General features: G+C 48.7%; 2 protein-coding genes across 2 annotated transcripts in view; both read left to right on the top strand.

Annotated features, from left to right (window-relative positions):
- sh2b3 (SH2B adaptor protein 3) overlaps positions 1–9,406 on the top strand; it is a 23,208-nt gene extending 13,802 nt beyond the window's left edge. The window contains 9 exon segments of the mRNA XM_067230987.1: positions 3,763–3,864; positions 3,989–4,086; positions 5,786–5,862; positions 6,021–6,235; positions 6,695–6,760; positions 6,762–6,853; positions 6,855–6,871; positions 7,016–7,152; positions 7,193–9,406. Of these exon segments, the coding sequence (XP_067087088.1) occupies positions 3,763–3,864; positions 3,989–4,086; positions 5,786–5,862; positions 6,021–6,235; positions 6,695–6,760; positions 6,762–6,853; positions 6,855–6,871; positions 7,016–7,152; positions 7,193–7,435 (1,047 nt within the window). The 3' untranslated portion in view covers positions 7,436–9,406.
- Positions 9,407–13,848: 4,442 nt separating this feature from the next.
- On the top strand, positions 13,849–14,700 carry atoh1a (atonal bHLH transcription factor 1a). Its single transcript, XM_067231544.1, has one exon. The coding sequence runs from the start codon at positions 13,849–13,851 to the stop codon at positions 14,698–14,700; it is 852 nt and encodes a 283-aa protein (XP_067087645.1).
- Positions 14,701–25,000: the final 10,300 nt, after the last annotated feature.

Genomic DNA, 25,000 nt, shown 5'->3' with positions numbered 1-25,000 from the left:
GGAAGATGCCTTTTTCTCTCTCTCTCCCCATCACACACATACACACACACACACACACACAGATTTGGTGATAGGCTGGCTTGGGTCTGGAGCTGGGATGAGACACTGTAGGTTTGGGTTAGAGACACAAAAACAAGAAACTACTTTCTCTTTTTCACTCCCCCCCCCCCCCCCATTTCTCTCCTCTCTCAGCTCGTCTCTCAAATCTCTCATTTTCCTCTCCTCTCTCACACCTCTCTCTATCTTCCCCTCTCTCTCTCACACCTCTCTCTCCCTCTCTCCTTCTCTATCTCACTCTCTCTTTTCTCTCTATCTATAAACCCATCACTTGCTTTCTATTCCTCCATGTAAAATTCTTAGACTTTTTCTTGTGAGTTTGTGGTTGTACTTTCGTAAGCAGCCTGCCAGGTGAGAGGTCAGGCACATACTTTCGTTGTCAACACACACACACACACACACACACACACACACACACAGAGACACACACTGTGTGATTGCTCAAGCACCTTATTTCTTATTTGTTATGACAGTGTGCCTGTAGAGCGTCCATGCATCTTTGAGGTTTTTTTCTCTCCATCCTGTGTCACTTATTTCTCAGAAGAAAGCCAGTTAGTAGAAAGAAGGTCTGAGAGAGAGAGAGAGAGAGAGAGAGAGGACACAATTGACAAGCTGTGCTCTCATGTCTGTTTTAGTATTTCCTAGAAGCCAGTAATCTCTCACTTTCGGCCCCACATCCTTGTGTCGTGTCAGAGCTGACACTTACCTGCCAGACGGCACGATTTGCCAGATCACAAACTCGGCCATCTCGCCAAACTATACTTGATCAGTTTCTATCGGAACCACAATGACTCGGGACCGAACTCTGGGATTAGGGCCGTGGGATGAACTTGGCCCGTGATAGACAAGACGGGTCACGCACACAGTACACTCTCCACTCAGTCAACACGCTCAAACCTACAAGTTTTTTAAATACATTTACTGACGACAGACCTGTCTCTCTAGGCTTGATGGATGCCAAATGTTCTACGAAGCGGCGAATCATCGTTAGAGTACGTGATGTATGTGTGTGTGTACGGGGGGGGGGGGGGACTGCAATGTGTTGCTATGGTGACCTGGGTAGTGCTTGGATGCATGGGACCCAACGGCCATCTTGAGTCTCAGAGGGATAACGGAATGCCGAGGGCGGCCGGCGTTTGCCTTGGGAACGGGCTGAGAAAGGGACCCTGGGACGAACTCTGGGACCTCGGGACATCCTGTCTGTCGTCATCGTGGGTGTGTGTGTGTGTTTGTTGTGTACGTGTGTTGGTGTGTGTGTGTTTGGGGTGTGTGTGTTTTGCTGTGTGTTTGGTGTGTGTGTGTGTTTCGGGTTGTGTGTGATCGTAAGCAGTCGCATTAGCCTAGCATTTCGTTGGCCTTGTGTTAGCTGCTGTTGTCTGAAGGTGTGAAGCCCTGTTGTAAAGGGTTAATCTGCTTCCCAGCAAAAAAGAAAGCGATTCAAGCCGAGAGAAATGTCTCGCAAATCTGAGTTTGTGATTCATATAAAACTTTCTCTCTGACGGCTCGCTGTGAAGTCAACGATCAATATTGTCAATATAGCCCAACCACGATAGCAGGGTTGTGAGAGAGTGTGAGCGAAGCTGAAACCAAATGGTGACAAACTGAGTCAGACTGGAAACGATCGCAGGGAAAGTGGATGTGATACGTGGTGTGTAACCGTTATTTAAATCACATTTTACGTTATCAATGTAGCTAACTCTTTAATTCAAAGCGACGTACAAATGATGTAGGACACAGGAAGTCCAGAAGAAGGTCAGTATCAGAAGTGGGTATTTCCAACAGTATTTCGGTAAAAGGAACAGTCTGTATTTACTTGCAATTAAACGTTGCAAAGTAACCACATCTCAGCTACCAGGCGTTGATAAACAAGAATGCATATTACTGTACAGCACTTAGCTCTGGAGAACTAAATAAATAACACTGTGCTTGTAAAGATCTCCGTTCTTCAACTCCAGTGTTTCTGAATCTGGTTGCTCTGGTGTTTTCTAACCTAAGATGTGAGTGTGTGTGTGTGTGTGTGAGTCCTTGTGTATCTTTGTGTATGTTAACACATTTTGAGTGTGTGTGTGTGCCTGTATATAATGAATGTTTTCCCTCAAACTTTGTGGTTCCTCTATGAATAAGTGTTTGGCGTGTCTAAGAGCTGTTCTGTTGTCTCACACACACCCCCACAACAGTTGGAGGGAGAGAGAGAGAGGGAGGGGAAATCAGAGGAGAAAAAGAGAGAGGGAGGGGGGAATCAGAGAGAGAGAGAGGAATCAGAGAGAGAGAGGGGGAATCAGAGAGACAGAGAGATTTCCAAGTGTATAGAGCTGCTGCTCACCCCAACAGGAATGTTTGCCACCCTTGCTTATCTCCCTCCCTCTCCCTCCTCCCTCCTCCCCTCCTCCCTCTCCCTCTCCCTCCTCCCTCCTCCCTCTCCCTACTCCCCTCCCTCTCCCTCCTCCCTCTCCTCCCTCCTATTCATGATTGAGGATTAGACATGTCTCCACCCCCATCACACACACACACACATCATAATTAAACTCACATTTTGCAACAGAGCTATGGACTTGCATGTGGGGTATGGTGGAAAGATGGAGAGGGAGAGGAGGGTGTGTGTGTGTGTGTGTGAGAGAGCCTTTGAACAGGAGAGATCCAGACTGAGTGAAGTAACAAACCAGGCATCTGTATCAGTTCATTCCCAGCCTAGTCAGTGTGCCCAGTTCCTCAGAGATGGTTAGTCACTCATGACTCACCTGGCTGTCACCCTCTTCTCCCTCTCCCCCTCCCTCCCCTCACCCCTCTCCCGCTCTTCTCCTCCTGAGAGGACTAGAAAGGCAAGGAAGGAAGGTTGGAATCTCCTTTTGCTGTTTCAGAGCTGTCTGGGATCAGCAGGGTCATTCTAAACACTCAGCCTGTCTCTCTCTCTCTCACACACACACACACACACACACACACATACTCTTGGAATCCTCCTCCCCTCTCTCCCCCCTGGTCTCATTCATTTCCTTTCTCCCGCTTCTTTCTCATCTCCCGCTCCTCCCCCCTCCCCTCCCCCATCTCTCTTCTTCCTCTCCCCTCCTCCTCCCTCTCCTCCCCACGGACCAGCCAGCCACCGTGTCTAGCCAGCCCCGCATGAGTGTGTGTGTGTGTGTGAGAGAGTGTGGTGAGAGTGTGTGTGTGTGTCACCGTCAGGTTCCTCTTCTCCTAGCAGATTGGGGCTTAAAAGATAGGGGAGCGGGGGGTGTTAGAGAGATATGTGTGTATGGGGGGGTGGGGCTCCAGAGGAAGTGTATGTGTGGAGGGGAAACCTGGCTCTGGTTTCAGAAGCTAAGATGCTGAAATGTGCGTACACACACACACAAACTCTCAGCAACACTCACTCTTACACACACAAAACTTTTACCAGCGTAGTAGCAAGCCATCTGGTTGTCCTCATCATCAAAATGGTTCTTGTTGTCAGAGAGCCGACTAGAAGAAAAACCTCATGATGGAAATAAACTTCTACACAGTTTGATGCGACTTGACTTGTAAACACACACACACACACACACACACACTAACATGGGCCCAATTGAGGCATGGTGGCAGCAGAAGTGTGTGTGTGTGTGTGTGTGGTACTTAAACGGTCTGATGTTTTAGTTTCTGTGAAACCTACTTTCTGTGACTGCACGCATCTTCTTTTCTCACTCCTACTGCCTCGTGTGTGTGTGTGTGTGTCAGGATTCCAGTCCCAAGCTGACAGTGTGTAGTTCAGACATCCTGGAGGTCCGGCGCTGCACAGAGATGGAGATGCCTGACGACAGGAACACCTTTGTTCTAAGGGTAACACGCATACACACACACACACAGCAGCGCACAGACACACACGCATACACACACACTCAGGCTTGGTGTGTTTTATATGTGAGTGTGTGTGTCTAACCTCCATGCTTCTTGGCCCCTGTAGGTGAACCGTCACCCTGGCAACCTGATCTTCCAGACAGACAATCCTGAACAGCTGACTTCCTGGACAAACCAGCTCAGAGACTGTGTCTCTCACACCAGGTACACACACACACAGGGATACACGCACACAAACACACACACAATATATAAAAATACTTTGGACTTCAACGTATTCATCTGTGCTAGAACTATTTTGTTCATGTTTTGTGTGTGTGGGTGTGTTTGTGTGTTTGTTTGTGTGTGTGTGTGTGCGCTTGCAGCTGGATGTTTACTGGGACCCAGAGGTGTGTTTGTGTAGGCCGATGTGAATGTTTGCGCATATTTGACTGCGTGAGTGTGTGTGTGTGTGTGTGGGTGTGTGTGTGTGACGAGAGAGAGAGGAAGTGTGGAGGAGGTCTAAGGCTCAGAGATCTCAGGATCTTTCACTTCTGCAGATGTCTGGAATGCAAAGTCTGACTGCTAGCTCCCCCTCTCCATAAACACTGGACACACACACACACACAAAATACATACACACATTTACACGCACACACTCAGTGCAGTACGCTTCCCCAGGGGGGGTTCCATGGCAACAAGCTCAGCATGTGTGTTCCCGTGTTTGGTGTTTGTGACTGGATCCGGACATTTCCAGAGAACCAGAGATTGTGTTGTGGTACATGCCATCTGTGTGTTACTATATTTGGGCTGCGTGCGTGCGTGCGTGCGTCGCGCGCGCGTGCGTGTGTGTGTGTGTGTTAGATAGTCTGGTGACTTTGTCCTGTGAGGGGATGTGTGAATGTGAATACGAGTTTCAGACACTTCTGAACGCTTCTGAATCAGAGAACACACCACACACACAGAACACACACATTCGCACACACACTGAGAACAGAAGGCCTGTCTTCCTGTTATTGAGTTCTCAGAACTGTAGTCAGCATTTAAGCAGGATTTGATCAAGCTTCCTTCTCTGACTGTGTGTGTGTACGTGTGTGTGTGTCTGTATGTGCACGTGTGTGTGTCTGCAGGGTGGAGTGGGGCTATCATGTAACACTACACGTTTTCAAGACTTAACAAGACCTACTTCCTGAAGCTTTTGTAAAACTTCATCCTGCTGCTTCCTGAGCCCCCTTCTCTCCTCTCTCTCCTCTCTCTCTCTCTCTCCTCTCTCTCCTCTCTCTCTCTCTCTCTCTCTCTCTCTCTTCTCTCTCGTCTCTTCTCTCTCTCTCATCTCTCTCTCTCTCTCTCTCTCTCTCTCTCTCTCTCTCTCTCTCTCTCTCTCTCTCTCTCTCTCTCTCTCTCTCTCTCCTCTCTCTCTCTCTCTCTCTCCTCCCTCCCTCCCTCCCCTCCCTCTCTCTCTCTCCCCCGCTCTCTTTCTCCCTCCCTCCGTCTCTCTCTATCCCTCTCTCTCTCTCCCCCCCTCCCCTCTCTCTCTCTCTCTATCCCTCTCTCTCTCTATCCCCCCCTTTTTTGTAACTGCAAGGAGAAAAAAGCTAAATAAATACATTCCAAACTGTAAAATCCACCAGCCAACCCACATCTCTCTCTCATCTCCCCCCCCTCTCTCTCATCTCCCCCTCCTCCCCTTTCTCTTCCTTTTCCCCTCCCTCCTTATGTCTCCCTCCTTCCTCCCTCTCTCTGTCTGTCTCTCTCTCTCTCTCTCTCTCTCTCTCTCTCTCCCCTCTCTGTCTCTCTCTCCCCTCTCTGTCTCTCTCTCTCTCCCTCCTCTCTCTCTCTCTCTCCTCTCTCTCTCTCTGTCTCTCTCTCTCTCTCTCTCTCTCTCTCTCTCTCCCTCCCCTCTCTGTCTCTCTCTCTCCCACAGTGTGGATGTGGAGCTGCTGACCTCCCCAGTCGACACAGCTGCCTCGGCCAATCGTAGCTCAGAGTCTGGCAGCCAGGGTAGGTGGGGGGGGGGGGAGGGAGGGGAGGAGGGCTGATGAGGTATCTGTAGACCTAATGTTCAACTGCTCCAATCCACTAGTGTTCGACCCCCTGTCCCAACACTAACCATCCAGAACCCCCTGTTCTAAAGATCCTCCCCTCCCCCCCTCCTCCAGGCTCTCTGACCTGTGTGCTGCTGGAGCAGTTGTACCACAGGACTGACCCCCACCTGTGCTCCTACCCCTGGTTTCACGGCTCCCTGTCCAGGGTGAAGGCTGCCGGCCTGGTGCAGAACTTCGGCCGCGAGGGCCACGGTGTCTTCCTGGTCCGACAGAGCGAGACACGCCGAGGAGACTACGTCCTGACCTTCAACTACCAGGGCAAGGCCAAGGTAACTCCTCCCCTTTACCCAGCAGGCCAAGGTAACTCCTCCCCTTTACCCAGCAGGCCAAGGTAACTCCTCCCCTTTACCCAGCAGGCCAAGGTAACTCCTTCCCCTTTACCCAGCAGGCCAAAGTAACTCCTCCCCTTTACCCAGCAGGCCAAAGTAACTCCTCCCCTTTACCCAGTAGGCCAAGGTAACCCCTCCCTTTACCCAGCTGGCCAAGGTAACTCCCTCCCCTTTACCCAGAAAGCCAAAGTAACGCCATATCCACCTTTCTTCTTAAAATGTGTTTTTGTACCCCCCCTCTACCCCCCTCCTCCTCCTTCCTCCCCCCCCTCCCTCCCTCCTCTTCCCCCACCCCCACCCCTCCCCTTCCCTTCCTCCCTTCTCCTCTGCCCTCCCCCACCCCCCTCCTCCTCCTTCCTCCCCCACCCCCCTCCTCTTCCTCCTCCCCCCTCCCTGCAGCACCTGCGTCTCTCCCTGACGGAGGCGGGGCAGTGCCGGGTGCAGCACCTGCGCTTCTCCTCCGTGGGGGGACATGCTCAGCCACTTCCGGCTCTTCCCCATCCCCCTGGAGTGTGGCTCCGCCGGGGACGTCACGCTGTCCAGCTACGTGCTGGCTGGCCACGCCCCCCTCGCAAGGTGACCCCTCCCTCCCTCCCCTCTCCCCCCCCGCTACTTCATTCACTCAGCAGACGCTGTGACGCATCTCTGCTACCGGCTACCATCATCCCCAGCACACACACACACCACCACCGCCTCACAGCCGTGTTCTCTGTCCTGCAGGCCAGCCCTCCGGAGTGGTCCTCGTCCCTTTCTCCCTGCACCGCTGGAGCTCCGAGCCCAGCTTGGCTCACTGCAGGCTGGGCAGCTTCTCCGGGCTGCTCCCCTCCTCCAGCGCGCCCTCCAGCCAGGCCCCCCCGGCCCCTCCCCCAGCCCCAGTACCACCTCTACCCCCTCCAGCCCCTGCACGGGCGCCCCACGCCCCCCCCGGACCCCGCCCCCCCCGGACCCCTGCGGAGAAGCGAGTCTGTGGGTCGCAGGTCCCTCCTGCCGACACCCCAACCCCCAACCAGCCTCCCACCCCGGGCCTCCTCCCACGGCCTCCTCCCCGGCCTCCTGTCCAGCCACCGGGACTCTGACTACGAGCTGGAGCCGGACCGCGGACGCAAGAGAGCCATCGACAACCAGTACATGTTCCTCTGATGTTCCTCACTTCCTGTCTCGCTCCCGGGGGGGGGCCCCCAGAGAGAGACGCGCACCCCTCCTCCTCCCAGAGACTCACCTGTGTGCTCCCTAAAGGAGGAGGAGGAGGAGCAGGTTTGTCGTGGCAGAGTCCAGACACCCTAACCTGATTGTCCGCATTGAATGTATTCCAGGGCAGAAGATGTTTGACAGTTGAGTCGTTTTTACTTGTTTGTTTCGCTGAATGTTGTGGCTGCAGGCCGGCGTGAGAGAGAGGCACAAACACACACTCTGCACGACCCACTTCTACCAAACACACACTCTGCACGACCCACTTCTACCAAACACACACTCTGCACGACCCACTTCTACCAAACACACACTCTGCACGACCCACTTCTACCAAACACACACTCTGCACGACCCACTTCTACCAAACCTCGTTTTTGTTCTACATACAGTACGGCGCTATTTACACTCCAACTATTTTGTAAAAGGGAACAGTGTGTGGGGGCGTCGATGAGACGATCGATCAACAAGGGGGAAAGTGTGTGTGTGTGAGCGTGTGTGTGTGAGAGAGTGTGTGTGAGAGAGTTTGCATGTTGAGGTCTCCACGACTCCAAGATCAGGGTCATGACCCCAAGGACTGTGAGGGTGGGGTTAGATTAGGGGGGATGTATCCCTTTCCCCTCAAAAACACACATTCAGAAGCTATGTCTCTGTACACACATGGTCTGGGCATTGACCAATCAGCATTAAGCAGTATTTAGCCTTCTTAGCATTGCCCTCCCTTGTTTCTTAACCCCCAAACTCTCTCTACCAATCCCAACCTGACTCCTCCTGACAAGGGTCAAGGGTCAGACCTGTGTGGCCCTGAGCTGACCACCTGGTCTGATGTCTTTAAGGCGTGTCTATGTTCCCTAGTTCAACTTGGCTGACATCCTCAACTTGGCATCAGTGCCTTAAAGATAGGGATGGCTGTCTCAGGATATGACACGCGCGGGACGAATGGGGTGGGGGGGGGGGTTCACTATGGCAACATAAACCATATATAACTCCACCAACCAAAATAAACTATTCAAGTTCTGTTACTATGTTGTTTGTGACTCTGGTCTGCTGCTGTCAGATAGACGTTAAAACACCGTCACCGGAAACGACACGATGCACGTAGAGCCTCCGACCAACCACTTAGATTTCTCTCTTTTCCTCTTTCTTTCTTTCTCCCTCCCTCTCCTCCCTCCGTTTGTCTGGCCTCTCATCTCTCTGTCCTGTCTCTCTCTCCCTCTCTCGCTTAACACTAACTCTACTAGCGTCAAGTTATTTTGTTGTCAAGCTTCCTGTTTTGAAAAGGGACAGTTTTTCAACTTCGTCTCATGATGACCCAATGTTGATTTTAGATTTTGTGTATTTCTGAGTGAATCCATAGGCATATGGATGATGAGAGAGAGAGAGAGAGACAGAGAGAGAGACAGACAGAGACAGACAGAGAGAGACAGACAGAGAGACAGACAGAGAGAGACAGAGAGAGACAGACAGAGAGAGACAGACAGAGAGAGACAGAGAGAGGAGGAGGGGGTAGGCTTTCTTTTGGAGAAGATTTAAAGACGTGTGTTGTCCTTTTGACTGACACACACTCAGAATGGGCTGCATCTGGGACTCATTCCCCATATTCCTTTCGAATCGAACCCAAATATAGTTGCGATAGCGATCGTAGACATGAAGTTCCAGCAGTTCGTTTGTACAATGGTTCTGATCAGGTCATCTTCCTTATCGAAACTGTTGTTCTGTTCTCGTTGAGGAGAAGGGTGAGACCAAGGTACGGTTTTGTCTCTTGTGCTGACGTTGAAACTAACAAGCTAACCCTGTGTGTGTGTGCGTGTGTGTGTGTGTGTGTGTAGGGAAGACAACAAAGGTATCTCTTAGGTCTGACCCCGGACCTCTCTCCGAGAGCTCACGGACAGAGCAGAGAGTCGGCGCTTGCACTCGTAGCTGCATCACGTACGGTGATGTGACCTGGTTGAAACCAGGGTGTCACGTGGGAGAACTTAGTGCAATATCAGAAAGTTGCTTGTAATGTTGAATGGTTGAACGCGCGTGTGTTGACTGTTCAGTCCTTGCACTGGATCAACTTGGAACACCCCATGTACCTGCCCCCCCCCATGTACCTGCCCCCCCCCCCCATGTACCTGCCCCCCCCCCCCATGTACCTGCCCCCCCCATGTACCTGCCCCCCCCCATGTACCTGCCCCCCCATGTACCTGCCCCCCCCATGTACCTGCCCCCCCCCATGTACCTGCCCCCCCATGTACCTTCCCCCCCCATGTACCTGCCCCAGCCCGCCCCATGTCTTGCCCCCCCCCCCAGCCAAGACTACCCCCCCATCCCTGTTCCCAAATCAGCAAAATATTTTAGTTGTTTATATGAGATTTACATATTTCCATGTATACAAATATATGAATATATATATATATATCCCCTTTTGTAAGGCTCTGTATGTGTCGAGGTTGTTGGAGAAGACGACCCTTGGCATGTCAGATGGCGTCTGTCCTGCTTCCTGCTTCCTGTCTCTCAGGACTGGTCATTACGCATTAGAGTTCACTAGCACTGTAAACAGCCAATCAGATCGCACCAAAGCTTCTCTCCCTGTCACACCTTGCCTGTTACAGTAGTTCTTTATGATATGCATTCTAAATTATATATATATGTATAACTGTATATTTGACATTTTGTAAAATAAAGCTAACCAATGAAATCAAGCTATCATGGTCCCGAAACCCTCCCGCTACATCGTCTCCTAGGAGACGGCAGAGAATGTTCGCCACTACCGCTAGTGCCACTTATTAAACATGAAAACATTGAAAATATTTATCCTAAAGTGGGCTTTCTCTTTTAAAGATACATTTAAATGTTCCTTTGTTCTGAAGGGGGTGGGGGGGGAACAGGACAAACTGTATTAGGAGTCAAATTTGGCAAGATGTCTAACTTGGTTGATTTGTTTCCATATAAATCAAACGGCTAGATAATCATGAATGGGCAAACTACAAAATGTTGCTCTATAAAAACTCTAAATGTTTGTTTACTTTAAGGTCATTCATAAGTTTGAATCGTAGCTTTGCTCACATAACACTAAGCTCCCCATATTTCCATTCCTTCACTCAGTCTATATTGTCGCCATACCAAGATTTGACCAGCAGATGTCCCTAAGGAGAGAATGCGTCAAACGTTTTAGATGTTTCTCACTTGAAGTGTGTTGGAGTAGAGAAACATCTAAAACATGCAGGGCAGGCAGTCGTTGAGGAGTTGTTTTAGAGGCATACAGCTTAATTTTGATAAATGAAAGGAAATGTTCCAAAGGCAAGCTGCAGCCAAGCTGGAACCCAATTTAAATGTAATGTGCAGGGCGTCATCTGGAGCGTCCGTCGCTGGTAAATCTAAAATGATAGTTTTATATATTCACCACGAGAGGGCGCTGCTTAGCTGTTTTGGTAAGCGTTGAATGGAGATACGGTGTGTGGTATATTAGGGAGAGGGGGGAGAGATAGAAAGATAGGAGGGGGGGGGGGGTTGAGGGGAGGGGAGGGGAGAGAGGGAGAGGAGGGGAGAGAGGGGGGGAGGAGTGGAGGGGGGGAGGAGTGGGAGGGTGGGTGGGAGAGGGAAAAAGAGAGGGAGAGATGAAGAGGGATGGAGAAATAAAGAGAAAGTAGGCACATGCAACCAACTGATATAGAAGACATAGAAGTTAATGAGACTTCAAGTAGGCTATTGACTACATGTAATTTTTTTAAACTTGGGTTTCTATCTCAATTATTAACTTTTTCTCTCAGGGGAGGAGGAGAGGGTAATAAAGACAGGTGGCACTATAAAAGTGTGTTAGGTTTAGGGTTAGAGATGGCATTATAACACATGCACTATTATTAGTAGGCCTATTATTATTAGCATTGTTATTGTGACGTTATTGATAATATTATTAGCACCTCACCAGTGCGCGCACCGTTTCCCGGGAGACAGGAATGGGGTAAACAGCACGCAGACTCCTCCACGCTGGAAGGCCCCATGTTGTCACATTTTGTGCCCGTTTTCCAAAGACTCCCCCAAGCGTGTCCAATGAAACATAGTCGCCATTGTTCACGCGACACTTTAATAATCGAATGCTACAATATCCAACCTGGTGTTTGCTTTAGCCGCCGTTCCAACCCCTACACGAGGACTCTCGTAGGTGGAGATAGACAGGGCGAGGCGCCAGTCCTCGAGCCTCCGCGCGATGCGACCTATGCATAAATGAATACAGAGTGAAAATACTGTCGTTTTATCTAAGAACTGGAGGTATTTAAGAAATTCAGGTATTTAGGGCTTTAGAAAAAAATCTATATAGCAACAAGAATGTTGTACAACAATATGGCCGACCCACCGTTTTAACCGATTCTGATTATTGCGTGATTGTATAGGCCTACAAAATATGATTATTTAAATATTTCGTTTTAAATGTTTTATGTAGCCTAAGACTATTATTCAGGCAAAAAAAATAATTATGAAAAAGTCTAATGATTTGATTTCATAGTAGCCAATATATTCCCATAGTCTATGAACCATTCATGCACATGAAGTACATAATGATTTCGTTTGGGCCTTATAGGCTTTTATTTTATCATTGTAGGCCTGTAGGCTGCAGCGTTTATCTTTGATCTCTCGGTCTCTAAACTCTTGTTGGAGTGAGGGGAAAGACAAGTGTGTGTGCGCACACCGTGTACCACCAGTGTCCATCGTCTCTCTCACACGTACACACATACATACACACACACACACACACTGTGCACACACATCCCTCTCCCTCCGCTTTCTTTGGCCCGAGCTCGTGTCAGTGGAGCGCTGTCGAGCCCCCTGCTCGTGTTTCCGATCCCCGCGAAGCGCCCTCGCTGACAGGGCGTTCCTCGAGCTGGATCAAAAGGTTCTGGACTTGTACAAAGGAAAATGAAACGAGAGACGCCCTTAACATTCACAGAATGGTGAAGCGCTGAATTGACAAAGAGTGAAACCCCGAGAGCAGAGTTCTTTGGTCAACTTTTTTCTTCTCCTCCCAGTTACTAGAATAGAATATTAGGCTATTTGAGTAGGATGCCTATCACATAGTAGCCTACACTACTTTAGGACAAATGTCGCCTAATTTCGCATGGTTTGTGGTTATCTTGAAATGGCTACCTGCATTGTGTAAACTGCGAGATCTAATCAAATTATGAGTAAAAATTTGGTCGAATTGAATTGAATCAACCCCCTTTTTTACCGTTTCTTTATGCACACTGGATTCGATTACTTTTCCGGGTGATTTTCATAACCAATAACGATTAATCATCAACTTGATGTTGATATGTCCATAAGTGCTGACTGCTGACAGGTCAAACTGGAAATCGGTGTGTCGTTTGAGATTTATACATATTTAGTATGGTTTATATATTTTTTTTAAGAAGCACTCTTAGTTTACAAAGCACTGTAAACTAAAAAAAAGCACTGTCCTTAAAGTTTATTTTCACCTAATTTCCTCAAATCTATCAATATCAACGTCTTCAACTGTATTAAGTAGGAGTTTTAGAGAGTGTGCTACATCCTTCGTGTTCTCTGTCTGTGACCACCAGATGATCTGGTTCTCTTCTTGCACACTAACGTTTGAAAATGCTGTTCTCTCTGTCTCTCTCTCTCTCTCTCTCTGTCTCTGTCTGTCTGTCTGTCTGTCTGTCTCTCTCTCTCTCTCTCTCTCTCTCTCTCTCTCTCTCTCTCTGTCTCTTTGTCTCTCTCTCTCTCTCTCTATGTCTCTCTGTCTCTGTCTCTGTCTCTGTCTTCTGGGCTGCTATAGTTTACTGCGGTAAGATTTCTCTCCTCCAAAGCAACTGTCAGACGTTTAGACTTTTTTCTGTGAAAGGACATTATAGGCCCAGGGCTTTTTCACCACACTCTTCCCCGCATGTTTGTTATTATGCGTTATAAGTCTGTTGACACTCCACTAACCCTCTCATACCGAGACGCGAGCGGTCCACGCTCCTAACCATCTCCTCTCCCGTGCGCGTCCTGGGGGACAAGCCATTGTGCTACCTAACTTACCCCCGTTAAACAACCCGTAAACCGAGGCATTATTATAAACACACACAGCATAATAACCTCTCTCGGGTTTACCGGCGCTCCTCATTGGTCCTTTACACGCGCGTGCTCCAAGTGCTCTTATTGGTCAAAGCGCCACGCGACCAGCAAGAGAAGGGGGGCTCCTAGGCGCGTGCCGCTTTTTAAACCGACGCCGCGCCTTGAGACACTAGAGAAGGAGACCTGCACGCGACATAGTGAGAGCGCAGGGTGCTGAAGAAGCAGTTTTATATTGTTGCCTTTTTTAATCCTCCAAGACGGAGATGGATGTTCTGCGTATTGGGGAGTGGAGCAAGGAACCAAAGGAGATGAGCGAGCTTGACGCGCAGGGCTCGAGCATGGATCCGTCAGGTCTGGCACTCATGAACAGCAGTGACCCACGCGCCTGGCTGGCTCCCGCGCAGCCTGGCACCTGCGTGGCACACGCCGACTACCTGCTGCACTCTCCTTGCTCCAGCTCGAGCCTGGAAGGCGGGTCCCCCGCGTCTGACGACCACAGTCCGAACTTCAGAGAGACCGGCAAGGGCCCGCTCAAAGTGCGGGAGTTGTGTCGATTGAAGGGGTCTCTGAGCGCGGAGGAGGGCAGGCAGCGAGCGCCGTCCAGCAAGCCGGTCCACGGAGTTCAGAAGCAGCGACGCCAGGCTGCCAACGCCCGGGAAAGGAGACGGATGCACGGGCTGAATCACGCATTCGACGAGTTGCGCAGCGTAATTCCCGCTTTCGATAACGACAAGAAGCTTTCCAAATACGAGACCCTACAGATGGCCCAGATCTACATCAATGCGCTGTCAGACCTGCTTGAGGGTCCCGGTGCTGACTCGCCAAAGTTGCCCACCGCCGTCTACGACGGTGACAAAGCACCCCGTGGATCCCCCGCTACCGGTAGGAGGGGCACGAGCACGGGGCTACCTGTCCAACTAAACAGCATCCCGTTCCCGTTCGAAGGTGATTCGTTTTCCGCCCTCATGGAGCACGAGATGCGGTCTCCTTCCACGGGGGTGGCAAGCTCCGGTTCTGACAGTACGAAAGACTCTCCACGGTCCAACCGGAGCGACGGAGAGTTTTCCCCGCACTCCCAGTTTAGTGATTCGGACGAGATGGCTATGGAACTCCAGAGTGAAGACGAGCTTTCGGAACTGCCCAACCGTCACACATTCTGAACACTATGGACGTTAACCGAGTCAATCACATCATCCGAAATTAATAGCCTATGCGTTTTATATAAGAATAGGCTTGCTTTCCAAACGTGATTTTGATTCCACCTGAGAACTATATTTTATCAACTGTCAGATAAAGATTTTTTTAAATGTCAGATAAGCCTAAATTTGGATCTGCCAATAGATTTGTAGCTTGCCGTCTCCATGGGGACATGGAAGAGACCCCTCTGCCATGTCGCGCGCAGCACTGCCACGGGCTCTCCCAAGTCACGGACCAAACTGTCTTCCACAAAATTGCCTGATATGATATTTTTAATGTACAGATTTTTTTGTAATTATGATTCTCCTGATTCTGATCATAATGAATATTATTGAATTGTTTACTTGCCTGTAAATGTCCCTGTAAGAAATTGTTTGCAACTTCTAAAGTTACCAACGCGCACTTTAAACGAGCCAGGGGCTTGATGAATACGAATTTGTTTAGAACCACAAAATATTTCTTTGTTTCCGTTTTTTGTTAGTTGTAGTACCGCCAATTTGATACAGATAGCATATTTAATGTAGCCATTTTTGTTTCTTATATATTTTGTTGATTTTGGTTACTTAGATTCTTTCAGATGAATTTTGTGTGTCTGCTTTCACTGGATGAGAAGATTTGACATAGCTTATTTATTCCTGATTGTATTCAATTGATTTGACTTTTTTAATGACATGTTATTGTTGCTGAAAATCTAGTATTTTTCCATTTGTTGGTTTTATGTTATTTTGGGTTTGAGAATAAATAAGCAAACAAAAAATATATATTTAACTGTCATCATTCTATTTACATTGACTATCTACGCAGGACTTTATATAGCTTAGTTTAAATATTCTATTATCCTAAGTTATCCTAAACCTTTAATTCATTTAGGGGACGCTTTTCTTGAAAGACAAACTATAGCGCAGGTATGTATCATTAAACCACAACACATCACGAGACCTGTTTCAGTGTTCCTGCATTAAGCTCCTTAGTCTTCGTTTATTTCACTCCTTAAAAATATTCATCAACACGAGGTCTCCTTCTCTAGAGATAACTTTAATGATATTTAATCTTCATTAGGAGCGTCACATATCACATAGCATAACACCCGTAAATAGGCCACATTATAAAACTAGTAGCCTAATACTTAACACAGTTAGGCTAGTCGTAGTTGCAGGAATTTTATTTTTTATTATTATTTGCAGAAGTATTATGAGTAATAGACTATTAGTATTATTTGCGGTAGCAATAAACCGTTTTAGTCTTATTCTGTGAGTATAGAAACAGAATGTCACCTATTCTTACAACGGGGTTTACATGCTGTTGATTTGACATGAACTGACAAGGTATTTTTCTTGTCTGGGTTGTTTAAAACTCTATAGGGTGGATATATCAAAGCAATAAAACAAGAAAAAGGTAACCATCTTTTTCGTGTTTTGACTAGAACAGCAATGCCTTAAATCGATGTTAGGCTCAGAAATACTAAATTCTTGAGGCCGGTGAGGCAACACAAACTCGACTCAGAAGCTTAATAATGTACTCTAAAATACACATTGTTATCCTCACGGCTAAGCATGTTTCAAGCTAGTTCTGTTAAAAAAAAAAAACTTCTGAAATGTTTTATTAATCGAAGACACCGCAGGCACTCTCTTTCTTTTTTCGCTCGATGTCATTTATTGTAAATGCACGGTGATAAAAAAAAAACTGTCCACGCGCTCGCTCTCCATATGCCCTGGGCGCACGCACCCCTGCCCCGCGCTCTAATGATTGAGCGTTCTATCTGTCTCCAGCTCTGTTGAGCAACAGTAACGCTCGCATCCCAAACGTTACTCTTAACGCCACCATACTGTGCGTAAATGTTTGCTACACTTTACTAAACAATTTTTTTTTGTAGCCTATATGTGGTGATATCTTTCCCGTTGATTGAGTTATAGGCCCACTTGTTATGGGAGAGTGCATTAAGTTTGAAACATTGTAGTAAGGCTCGTGGTCCAAGGTGTTGGATAGCCTCAAGCACGCGCTGTCAGCTGGTAAGCGCTCGCGGGTCCCCTTCAAGGTCTCGCAGGAGTCAACTCAGGAGGGAACACACTTTCTACTGTCAACCCGCCACGCACACGCATGCACGCGACCTGAACTGCCTCCTCGCTCCCCCTCTCCATTCAAAGTAAAGTTATAGCAGTCCCACTTGTGATCCCGTGCAAGTGGAGGCAAGCAAGTAAGCACGCGCACATACAACAGGTACACAATTGGCAGCACGCACCTGCTGCGACTGGTACGAGCCAATTAAATCTTTGAAGGAAAAGTTGGATCAGTCTTTTTTTAACGACAGCGGTGCTTATCATAAAAACCACCGCATGCCAATTATATCCCAACAGTTCGTGAGAATAAGGATAAAAAGTATCGAAGAATTATTTATGAACGTAAGTTACCTGTTCATGCTACCTTCCACCGCCTGCGGGTTCCTCCCCTCTGTTTTACCCAATCACGCGCCTTGTCCCCGTGGTCGCCTCTCGAGATTAACATGAGGAATAATAGGCAATATAATGCGGTGTTCAATTATTTACACAATTTATACTCCTTTATCTGGTTATGGATGGAGTAACCGTCTGTACATCTCGAGCCGGTAAGCGATCAGATTTCGCGTTGTGATGTCCTTTGGTGCTTCCTTTTTGTCAACGTCAAATCCTACAACTGTTGTTTTTTCCACACCAGAAATATCGCCTAATGGTGTTGACCACGCACATGTAGATTCGTGTTATTGAGAGTCCTATTAAGAGTTAAATATTTGTAATAGATTTTGGTTACGCTTGAGTAAGTAGGGGAATTAAAATATATATTTCTGTCATGTTTAGCATTAAATTGGAGGAAGTTATTATTTGAAACATTCTGTTGAGATAAGTGAGTATGAGCGAATAAAAAAGTAGACTAATAGACTACCATTTTCATCACCATATCGGGCTACTTTCTGTGTAAATTATGATATTATTTTGATGATAATCAATTGATGATATTCAAACAGGCTAGCCAACAAACGTTTGTGCTTGAACGCAAGCCACTTGAATGCCTAGTTTAAACTCCACTGGTAGTACTTTACACGTAAACAGGTCGATGTGCTTAACAGGTGGGAGACACGGTGGATTGAGGTTTCACAATCATAAAATATTCAGAATGGGCGTTATGACGAAAAAAACTACCGCGTCTCTCATGCATGACTTTCGGGCGTAACGGCAACAAGAGTAGCGACCCCATCTTATAGCCTGTGGTTCAGAGACGTGGGCTACTAGTTCAACACAAATCCCCTTTTTCACTGCTGCCACGCACTTGGTTTGGTCTGGATTTATTAACCAAATTATGAAGGTTTTTAAAACGTTATAAAGCTGTATTCTTTGTCAGAAAACGACAGTTTATTCTGAGACAGTATTTGTGGATTATGAACGCTATCCCCCCCTATCCATATAACGACTTTAAATGATCTATTTCAATGTCATTCCCATCCCACTCACCAGGACACACACACACACACACACACACACAGACAACACACAAACAACAGGACACACACAAACAGGGCGTATTGCGAGCAAACCAAAGCCGGTCTCCGTTAAGTTTCCCTGCTACTACTAAACAGCAGGGGGCCAGCAAGGCACTGGTCTAGTGGCCATTTCAAACACTGTCAGAATTCCAAGGCTTTCTTTAATGAACAGAGAGCTCCTTGAATGTTGTATGAGATATGGGGAGGTGGTTGCATCGTCACACCCTCTCTGGGGAGGCTGACACAAAGAGCAGGACTGGGCTGCACCTTCCATCTGCTGTTCCTCAAGAGATGGAGACAGAGGGGGAGAGAGAGGAGGGGGGGAGGGGGGGAGGGAGCGAGGGAGCGGCGAAGAGAGAGAGATAGAGATAAAGAGGCGGAAATAAAGAGGAGGAGCAAAAAAGAGAGAGGGGTAGAGAGACACAGAGACAGAGAGATAGAGAGATAGAGACAGAGAGAGAGTGAGGTAGAGAGACAGACAGAGAGAGAGAGGTAGAGAGACAGACAGAGAGAGAGGCAGAGAGAGAGAGAGAGAGAGAAAGTGAGACCACAGACATAAGGAGGAGATACAGTTATTCTGATAGTGTAGTGAAGGTGAATCAATGCCACACTCTGTTAGTGAGACAGCCTTGTACATCATACGGCTGTAATCACTCTCACACACACACACACACACACACACACGCCTCGTATGGGCGGTATATCTGTGTTTGACACGGTTCTACACCACAGAGCATGCTGTGAAGACACATCCTCAATCATAAGCAAAGGGTCCCTGATGTTATCACAGGAGAGCTTTCACAGGAGCTGACGGGTTATTTGGAAACACGCTTTGCGTCAGATAAGACAGGTCGGTGTTGTTCCACACAACTCCATGCATTATTCAGCCAGCTCATAGATAGGATCATGTGACTGGGTCCATTATCACTTATGAGATGACAATCTTTCTAAGAGGGGTACACTACATCTCTCTCTCTCTTTCTCTCTCTCTATTTCTCTCTTTCTTTCTTTCTTTCTCTCTCTCTCTCATTTATATCTGTCTACCTGCAGTCAGGTACATGAGTTTAAGTGTGTGTGTGTGTGTGTGACAAGGTGCGTGTGTGAGAGTGATTGTGTGACAGTAGGTATATGTGTGTGTATGTCTGTGAGTATAAGTTTGTGTGTGAGTGTGTGTGTGTGTGTGTGTGAGAGTGAGTGTGTGAGTGACTGGAGGCTACAAAGCCTCACAGACGTAAGAACTATTTTGACCGCTGCTGACGAACGACATCCTGTCTGTGGTCGTGGCAACACCCCCTTTTCCCCACAGAAGAAGACCTGCCTTCGTCCTCATTCTTGAAAGACCGTGAAAGATGTCCGCCGCTCAAAAAGGGTCTCTGGGTCTTTGTCCTCCTCGGGGTGGACTCTGTGGTGTCGCCACCTTCAAAGCAAATGTACATGTACATGAGGCTTCTTGGGTAACCATCCCTTTGAGAAGCACACAATAGTCTCACCAATTATCCCCCTGCTCAGTACTCTATGAGCATCAGTTACACGCTTTGTGTGTGTGTGTTTGTGTGTGTGTGTTTCTGCATGTGTGTGTGTCTGTCAATGTGTATGTCAACATGTGTGTGTGTGTGTCTGTGTTTCAGGGTGTGTTCTGTGTGTGTTTTCTTGTGTTTGTGTTTCTGCATGTGTGTGTGTCTGTCAATGTGTATGTCAACATGTGTGTGTGTGTCTGTGTTTCTGGGTGTGTTCTCTGTGTGTGTGTGTGTGTGTGTAACTTTGTGGTTATCCATTTAGGAAACACCTCATTCTCCCATTGATGGTCTCTCACTTCCAGCTAGGTCAAGTTTCCCAGAATGTGCAGCCCACCTTTACACAGATACAGAAAAGTGGTTCCTGACATTCTGAAGTGAACAGGAGACAACATAAATCCACAAGATGACACCTTTCAAGTGGTTTGTATATATTTCTGTGTGTGCGGCTGTATGGTGTGTGTATGTGCGTGTGTATGTTTGTGTGTGTGTGCGCACGTCTACGTTGCGTGTGCATGTTTGCGTACACATATATGGTGTGTGTGTGTGTGAGCATGTGTGTGTGTGCATATCTGGTGTGTATGCATGTATGTATGGTGTGTGTGTGTGTATAGTGTGTGTGGAAGATGAGCAGTGTTGACCACACCTAACCTTCTCCTGGAAGCCAAACAACATGTCACCTATTGTCACATAGCAGTCACCACGTGTGTTGTCCACCCACAATGCACTGCATGCATGTCACATGACCACCAGTGACAGATCGCCTCCCTTTTTGTCAGCGCTTGTGAGATTCTGTCTCTCACAGACTGCTGCATTCAGACCTTCATTAAACCTTTTTAATGTAGGTTCTTACATTTACATTTAGTCATTTAGCAGACGCTCTTATCCAGAGCAACTTACAGTAAAGTACAGGGACATTCCCCCCAAGGCAAGTAGGGTGAAGTGCCTTGCCCAAGGACACAACGTCATTTGGCAGAGCCGGGAATCTAACTGGCAACCTTCAGATTACTAGCCCGATTTCCTAACCGCTCAGCCACCTGACTCCCAATTCTTAAATTTGTTTTGTTGGGAAAGAAAAGTGATCATTTCCTCCGTTCGACAGAGAGAAGGGTTCGGAGAGAGTAGGGAGGTTTGAAGACCACCAGTCGCTCCTGGATGGTTGCCCTGTATTTTGGTTTCCGTCAGCTCTCTGTCTCTCTCTGCACCCTTTATGACATCTTCTTTCCTTCCCTCACATCTTTTTCCATCTTTCCCTCTCTCAATCCCTCATCTCTCCCTCTCTCAATCCCTCCATCTCTCCCTCTCTCAATCCCTCTCTCAATCCATCTATCTCTCCCTCTCTCAATCCTCCATCTCTCCCTTTCTCATCCCTCCATCCCCCCCTCAATCTTTCCATCTCTCCTCTCTCAATCCCTCCATCCCCCCCTCAATCCCTTCCCATCTCTCCCTCTCTCAATCCCTCCATCTCTCCCTCTCTCAATCCCTCTCTCAATCCATCTATCTCTCCCTCTCTCAATCCCTCCATCTCTCCCTTTCTCAATCCCTCCATCCCCCGTCAATCATTCCATCTCACCCTCTCTCAATCCCTCCATCCCCCCCTCAATCCTTCCATCTCTCCCTCTCTCAATCCCTCCATCCCCCCCTCAATCCTTCCATCTCTCCCTCTCTCAATCCCCTCCATCCCCCCCTCAATCTTTCCATCTCTCCCTCTCTCAATCCCTCCATCCCCCCCTCCAATCCCTCCATCTCTCCCTCTCTCAATCCCTCCATCCCCCCCTCAATCCTTCCATCTCTCCCCTCTCATCAATCCCTCCATCCCCCCCTCAATCCTTCCATCTCTCCCTCTCTCAATCCCTCCATCCCCCCCTCAATCCTTCCATCTCTCCCCTCTCTCAATCCCTCCATCCCCCCCTCAATCTTTCATCTCTCCCTCTCTCATCCCTCCATCCCCCCCTCAATCCCTCCATCTCTCCCTCTCTCAATCCCTCCATCCCCCCTCAATCCTTCCATCTCTCCCTCTCTCAATCCCTCCATCCCCCCCTCAATCCTTCCATCTCTCCCTCTCTCAATCCCTCCATCCCCCCCTCAATCCTTCCATCTCTCCCTCTCTCAATCCCTCCATCGCTGTCCTCACCCCTGTAGGCCAAGGTCTCCCTCATCTCTGCTCTCTTTCCTCTTTTTCTATCTATCTTTCATTCTCTCTCTAAATCTATTGAAGTGTTTTCCATCTTTCCTCTCCCCCCCCACCCACCCACACCACCTCTCTCTCTCTCCCTCCCCCCCTCTCTCTCTCCATCTATTCCTCCCTTGCTCCACCCTGCAGTCCCTGTCCTCACCCATGAAGGCCTGGCTATGTAAGGGTGTCTCTACTGCGGGTCTATTGTACAGTGGCGGCCCTAGCGATCACGTTTCAGCAGGTCCTCCCTGGTGAGGGATGCTGTATATTGTTGGACTTTTCTTGTGTTTGATTCCGCTCCTTTCATGGACGTTGAAAGCCTGCCCTTCCCTCTCTCTCCCTCTTCTCCCCTTCCCTCTCTCTCCCTCTTCTCCCCTTCCCTCTCTCTCCCTCTTCTCCCTTCCCTCTCTCTCCCTCTTCTCCCTCCTTCCCTCTCTCTCCCTCTTCTCCCCCTCTCTCTCTCCCCTCTCTTTCTGTCCTCCCCCTCCCCTCTCTCTCTTCCCCCTCCCCCTCTCCTCCCTTCTCTCCCTTCTCCCCTCTCTCTTTCCTCCCCAGCCTCTCCTCTCTCTCTCCTCTCCTCTCTCTCTCCTCCCCCTGTCCTCTCTCTCCTCCCCTCTCTCTCTCCTCTCCTCCCCTCTCTCTCTCCTCCCCCTTTCCTCTCTCTCCTCCCCCCTCTCTCCCCCCTCCTCTGCAGTGTGTTTCCCAGGGGACCCCCCTCTCAGGTAACCTGCAGGGTGGGGGTAGACCAGAGTGAGCCACACAGGAAACAGACAAGGGGATCATTTTCAGCTGTGTGCACAGGACAGCCTTGCCCCCCCAAACACACACACACACAACGTACACGGACAGGGACATGTGCACACGTGGATGGACACACACAGATGTGCAGAGGCAGGAGAGACTAGAGGCAGGAGAGACTAGAGGCAGGAGGGACCAGAGGCAGGAGAGACCAGAGGCAGGAGAGACTAGAGGCAGGAGAGACTAGAGGCAGGAGAGACCAGAGGCAGGAGAGACCAGAGGCAGGAGAGACCAGAGGCAGGAGAGACCAGAGGCAGGAGAGACCTCAACAAAGCGAGCTGAGAGAGAGAATTCTAGTGTGAAGAGAATGGTTTAGGGGCATAAGAAATGAGAGAGAGAGAGAGAGAGAGAGAGAGAGAGACAGAAAGAATCAACAAGAAAAGAGAGAGAAAGGAAAGAGAAAGAATGAGAGAGAGAGAAGGAATGAGAGAGAGAGAGAGAGAGAGAGAAAGGGAATGAGAGAGAGAGAGAGAGAGAGAGAGCGCCCACAGTGTCTCCGGTCAGGCTTGGGGTGGACGTGTGTGTGGCAGAGTTGCTCAGGCGGGGGTGTAGGGTGACCATCACTTCGCGTGGTCCTGAGCTGGGGCCTCTACCTGGCGAGGGGCTGTGTCAGGGAGTTAAGCTGTATTGTGTTAGGCCTTTGAACTCTGGGGGGGTATGTGTGCATGTGGGAGGAGGGGAGAGGGGGGAGGAGGGGGATTTGAACTCCCTGGCGGAGAGAAGGAAGTTTAGAAGGCTAGGGGCAAGGTAGGTCACCCCCTCCACACACACACGCTCACACACTCACTCACTTACACCCACACACATACTCTGTACTTACTCTGTCCCGACTGTTTTTAATCTATACCCTTGTAGAGGTGTCGGTTACCAAGAACGCTATTCAGCTAATTGCAGATAAAGGATCTGGGGATTCTGAAAATGTTTGATTTCTTTTTAAGTTCCGGTAGACTTGTCGTCAACCCGACAGAGGGGACAGTGACAAATGCCACTTGAGACCCTGAAACGGTTTAATCCTGGATGATCTGTCGGTCTGTCGACAAGCCCCTAAGGGTGTCTTGGAGAGTTCTAACCCTCCTTGACCGGACACCAGATATCAGTTTTGTCACGGCAGCCCGTAACATACAAACGTTTCCTCACAGAAGAGGATTAGCACCGGGCCTCCAAGGCCTGGGCCAAGCTAAGGACAAGCCTCCTTAGCTTGGCAGAGGGCGACACTTCACAGATTCATGGCATTTGATTTGTTTGTTTTCATCACCCCGTCCTTATCCCCCCCCCCTTCTCAGATGAATGCTTTAGTCCTCTTGTAGTTCAACTACTAGGGACCAATCCACTTTCTTCCGGGGAGGGGGGGGGGGGTGTGCTCCTGTGGAGATCAGTGCTGCCTCACTGCTCACGTCAATCAGTCATTCTCTTCTGTCCCCCCCCTCCCCAACTCTTTCTCTTTGTCCACCCCCAACCCCCCCACCCCCCGGTCTGCCCCCCCCTCTCTCTTTTGCCGTCTCCCTGTCTCCTCTTTCATATTCCATCTCATATCCATTTTTCCCACCCTTGGACTGACGGGATCCCTCATAATATCATCAAGCACTGCTTTGATTAGTTTTCCCTGCAAGTCTAAACCCTACCTCCTCCTCTAGGGAAAGGTGTCCTGGGAGATAAGTCATCTAGCTAGTTTGCTTGTTTTTGTAAACCATCAGGATAGATCTACACCACTAGTTTCAAATGTAATGTTTGTTTGTCATACACACTTTAAGGGTTGTTGAGTGAAACGTTGGATTTTCAGAAGTCCTCAACAGTGCAGATGATGTTAGACTTAGATGAGTATATCTGCCTGAGTGTCAAGCAAGCATCCATTCTGAGTGTAGATTTCAGAAGGACACACTGATGACACAGAGGTAGTAAGCAGAAAATCCAAAGGTTTCTATAAATATACTGGTCACCATGGAGAAGGATCAACATCTCATCACATCTCCTGGTGATTCTCATCACATCTCCTGGTGATGTCTCACCACATCTCCTGGTGATTCTCATCACATCTCCTGGAGATTCTCACCACGTCTCCTGGTGATTCCTCACCAGTCTCCTGGTGATTCTCACCACATCTCCTGGTGATCTCACCACGTCTCCTGGTGATTCTCACCACATCCTCCTGGTGATTCCTCACCACGTCTTCCTGGTGATTCTCACCACATCTCCTGGTGATTCTCATCACATCTCCTGGTGATTTTCATCACATCTCCTGGTGAGTTCTCATCACATCTCCTGGT

This window comes from Osmerus mordax, chromosome 28 (genome assembly GCF_038355195.1).
Source record: "Osmerus mordax isolate fOsmMor3 chromosome 28, fOsmMor3.pri, whole genome shotgun sequence".
Lineage (NCBI taxonomy): Eukaryota > Metazoa > Chordata > Actinopteri > Osmeriformes > Osmeridae > Osmerus > Osmerus mordax.
This window is presented reverse-complemented; position numbering and strand designations above follow the sequence as displayed.

What these genes read in the sequence shown, in the direction of transcription:
- atoh1a (XM_067231544.1), top strand. Translation starts at nt 13,849, where the DNA reads ATGAGCGAGCTTGACGCGCAGGGCTCGAGCATGGATCCGTCAGGTCTG.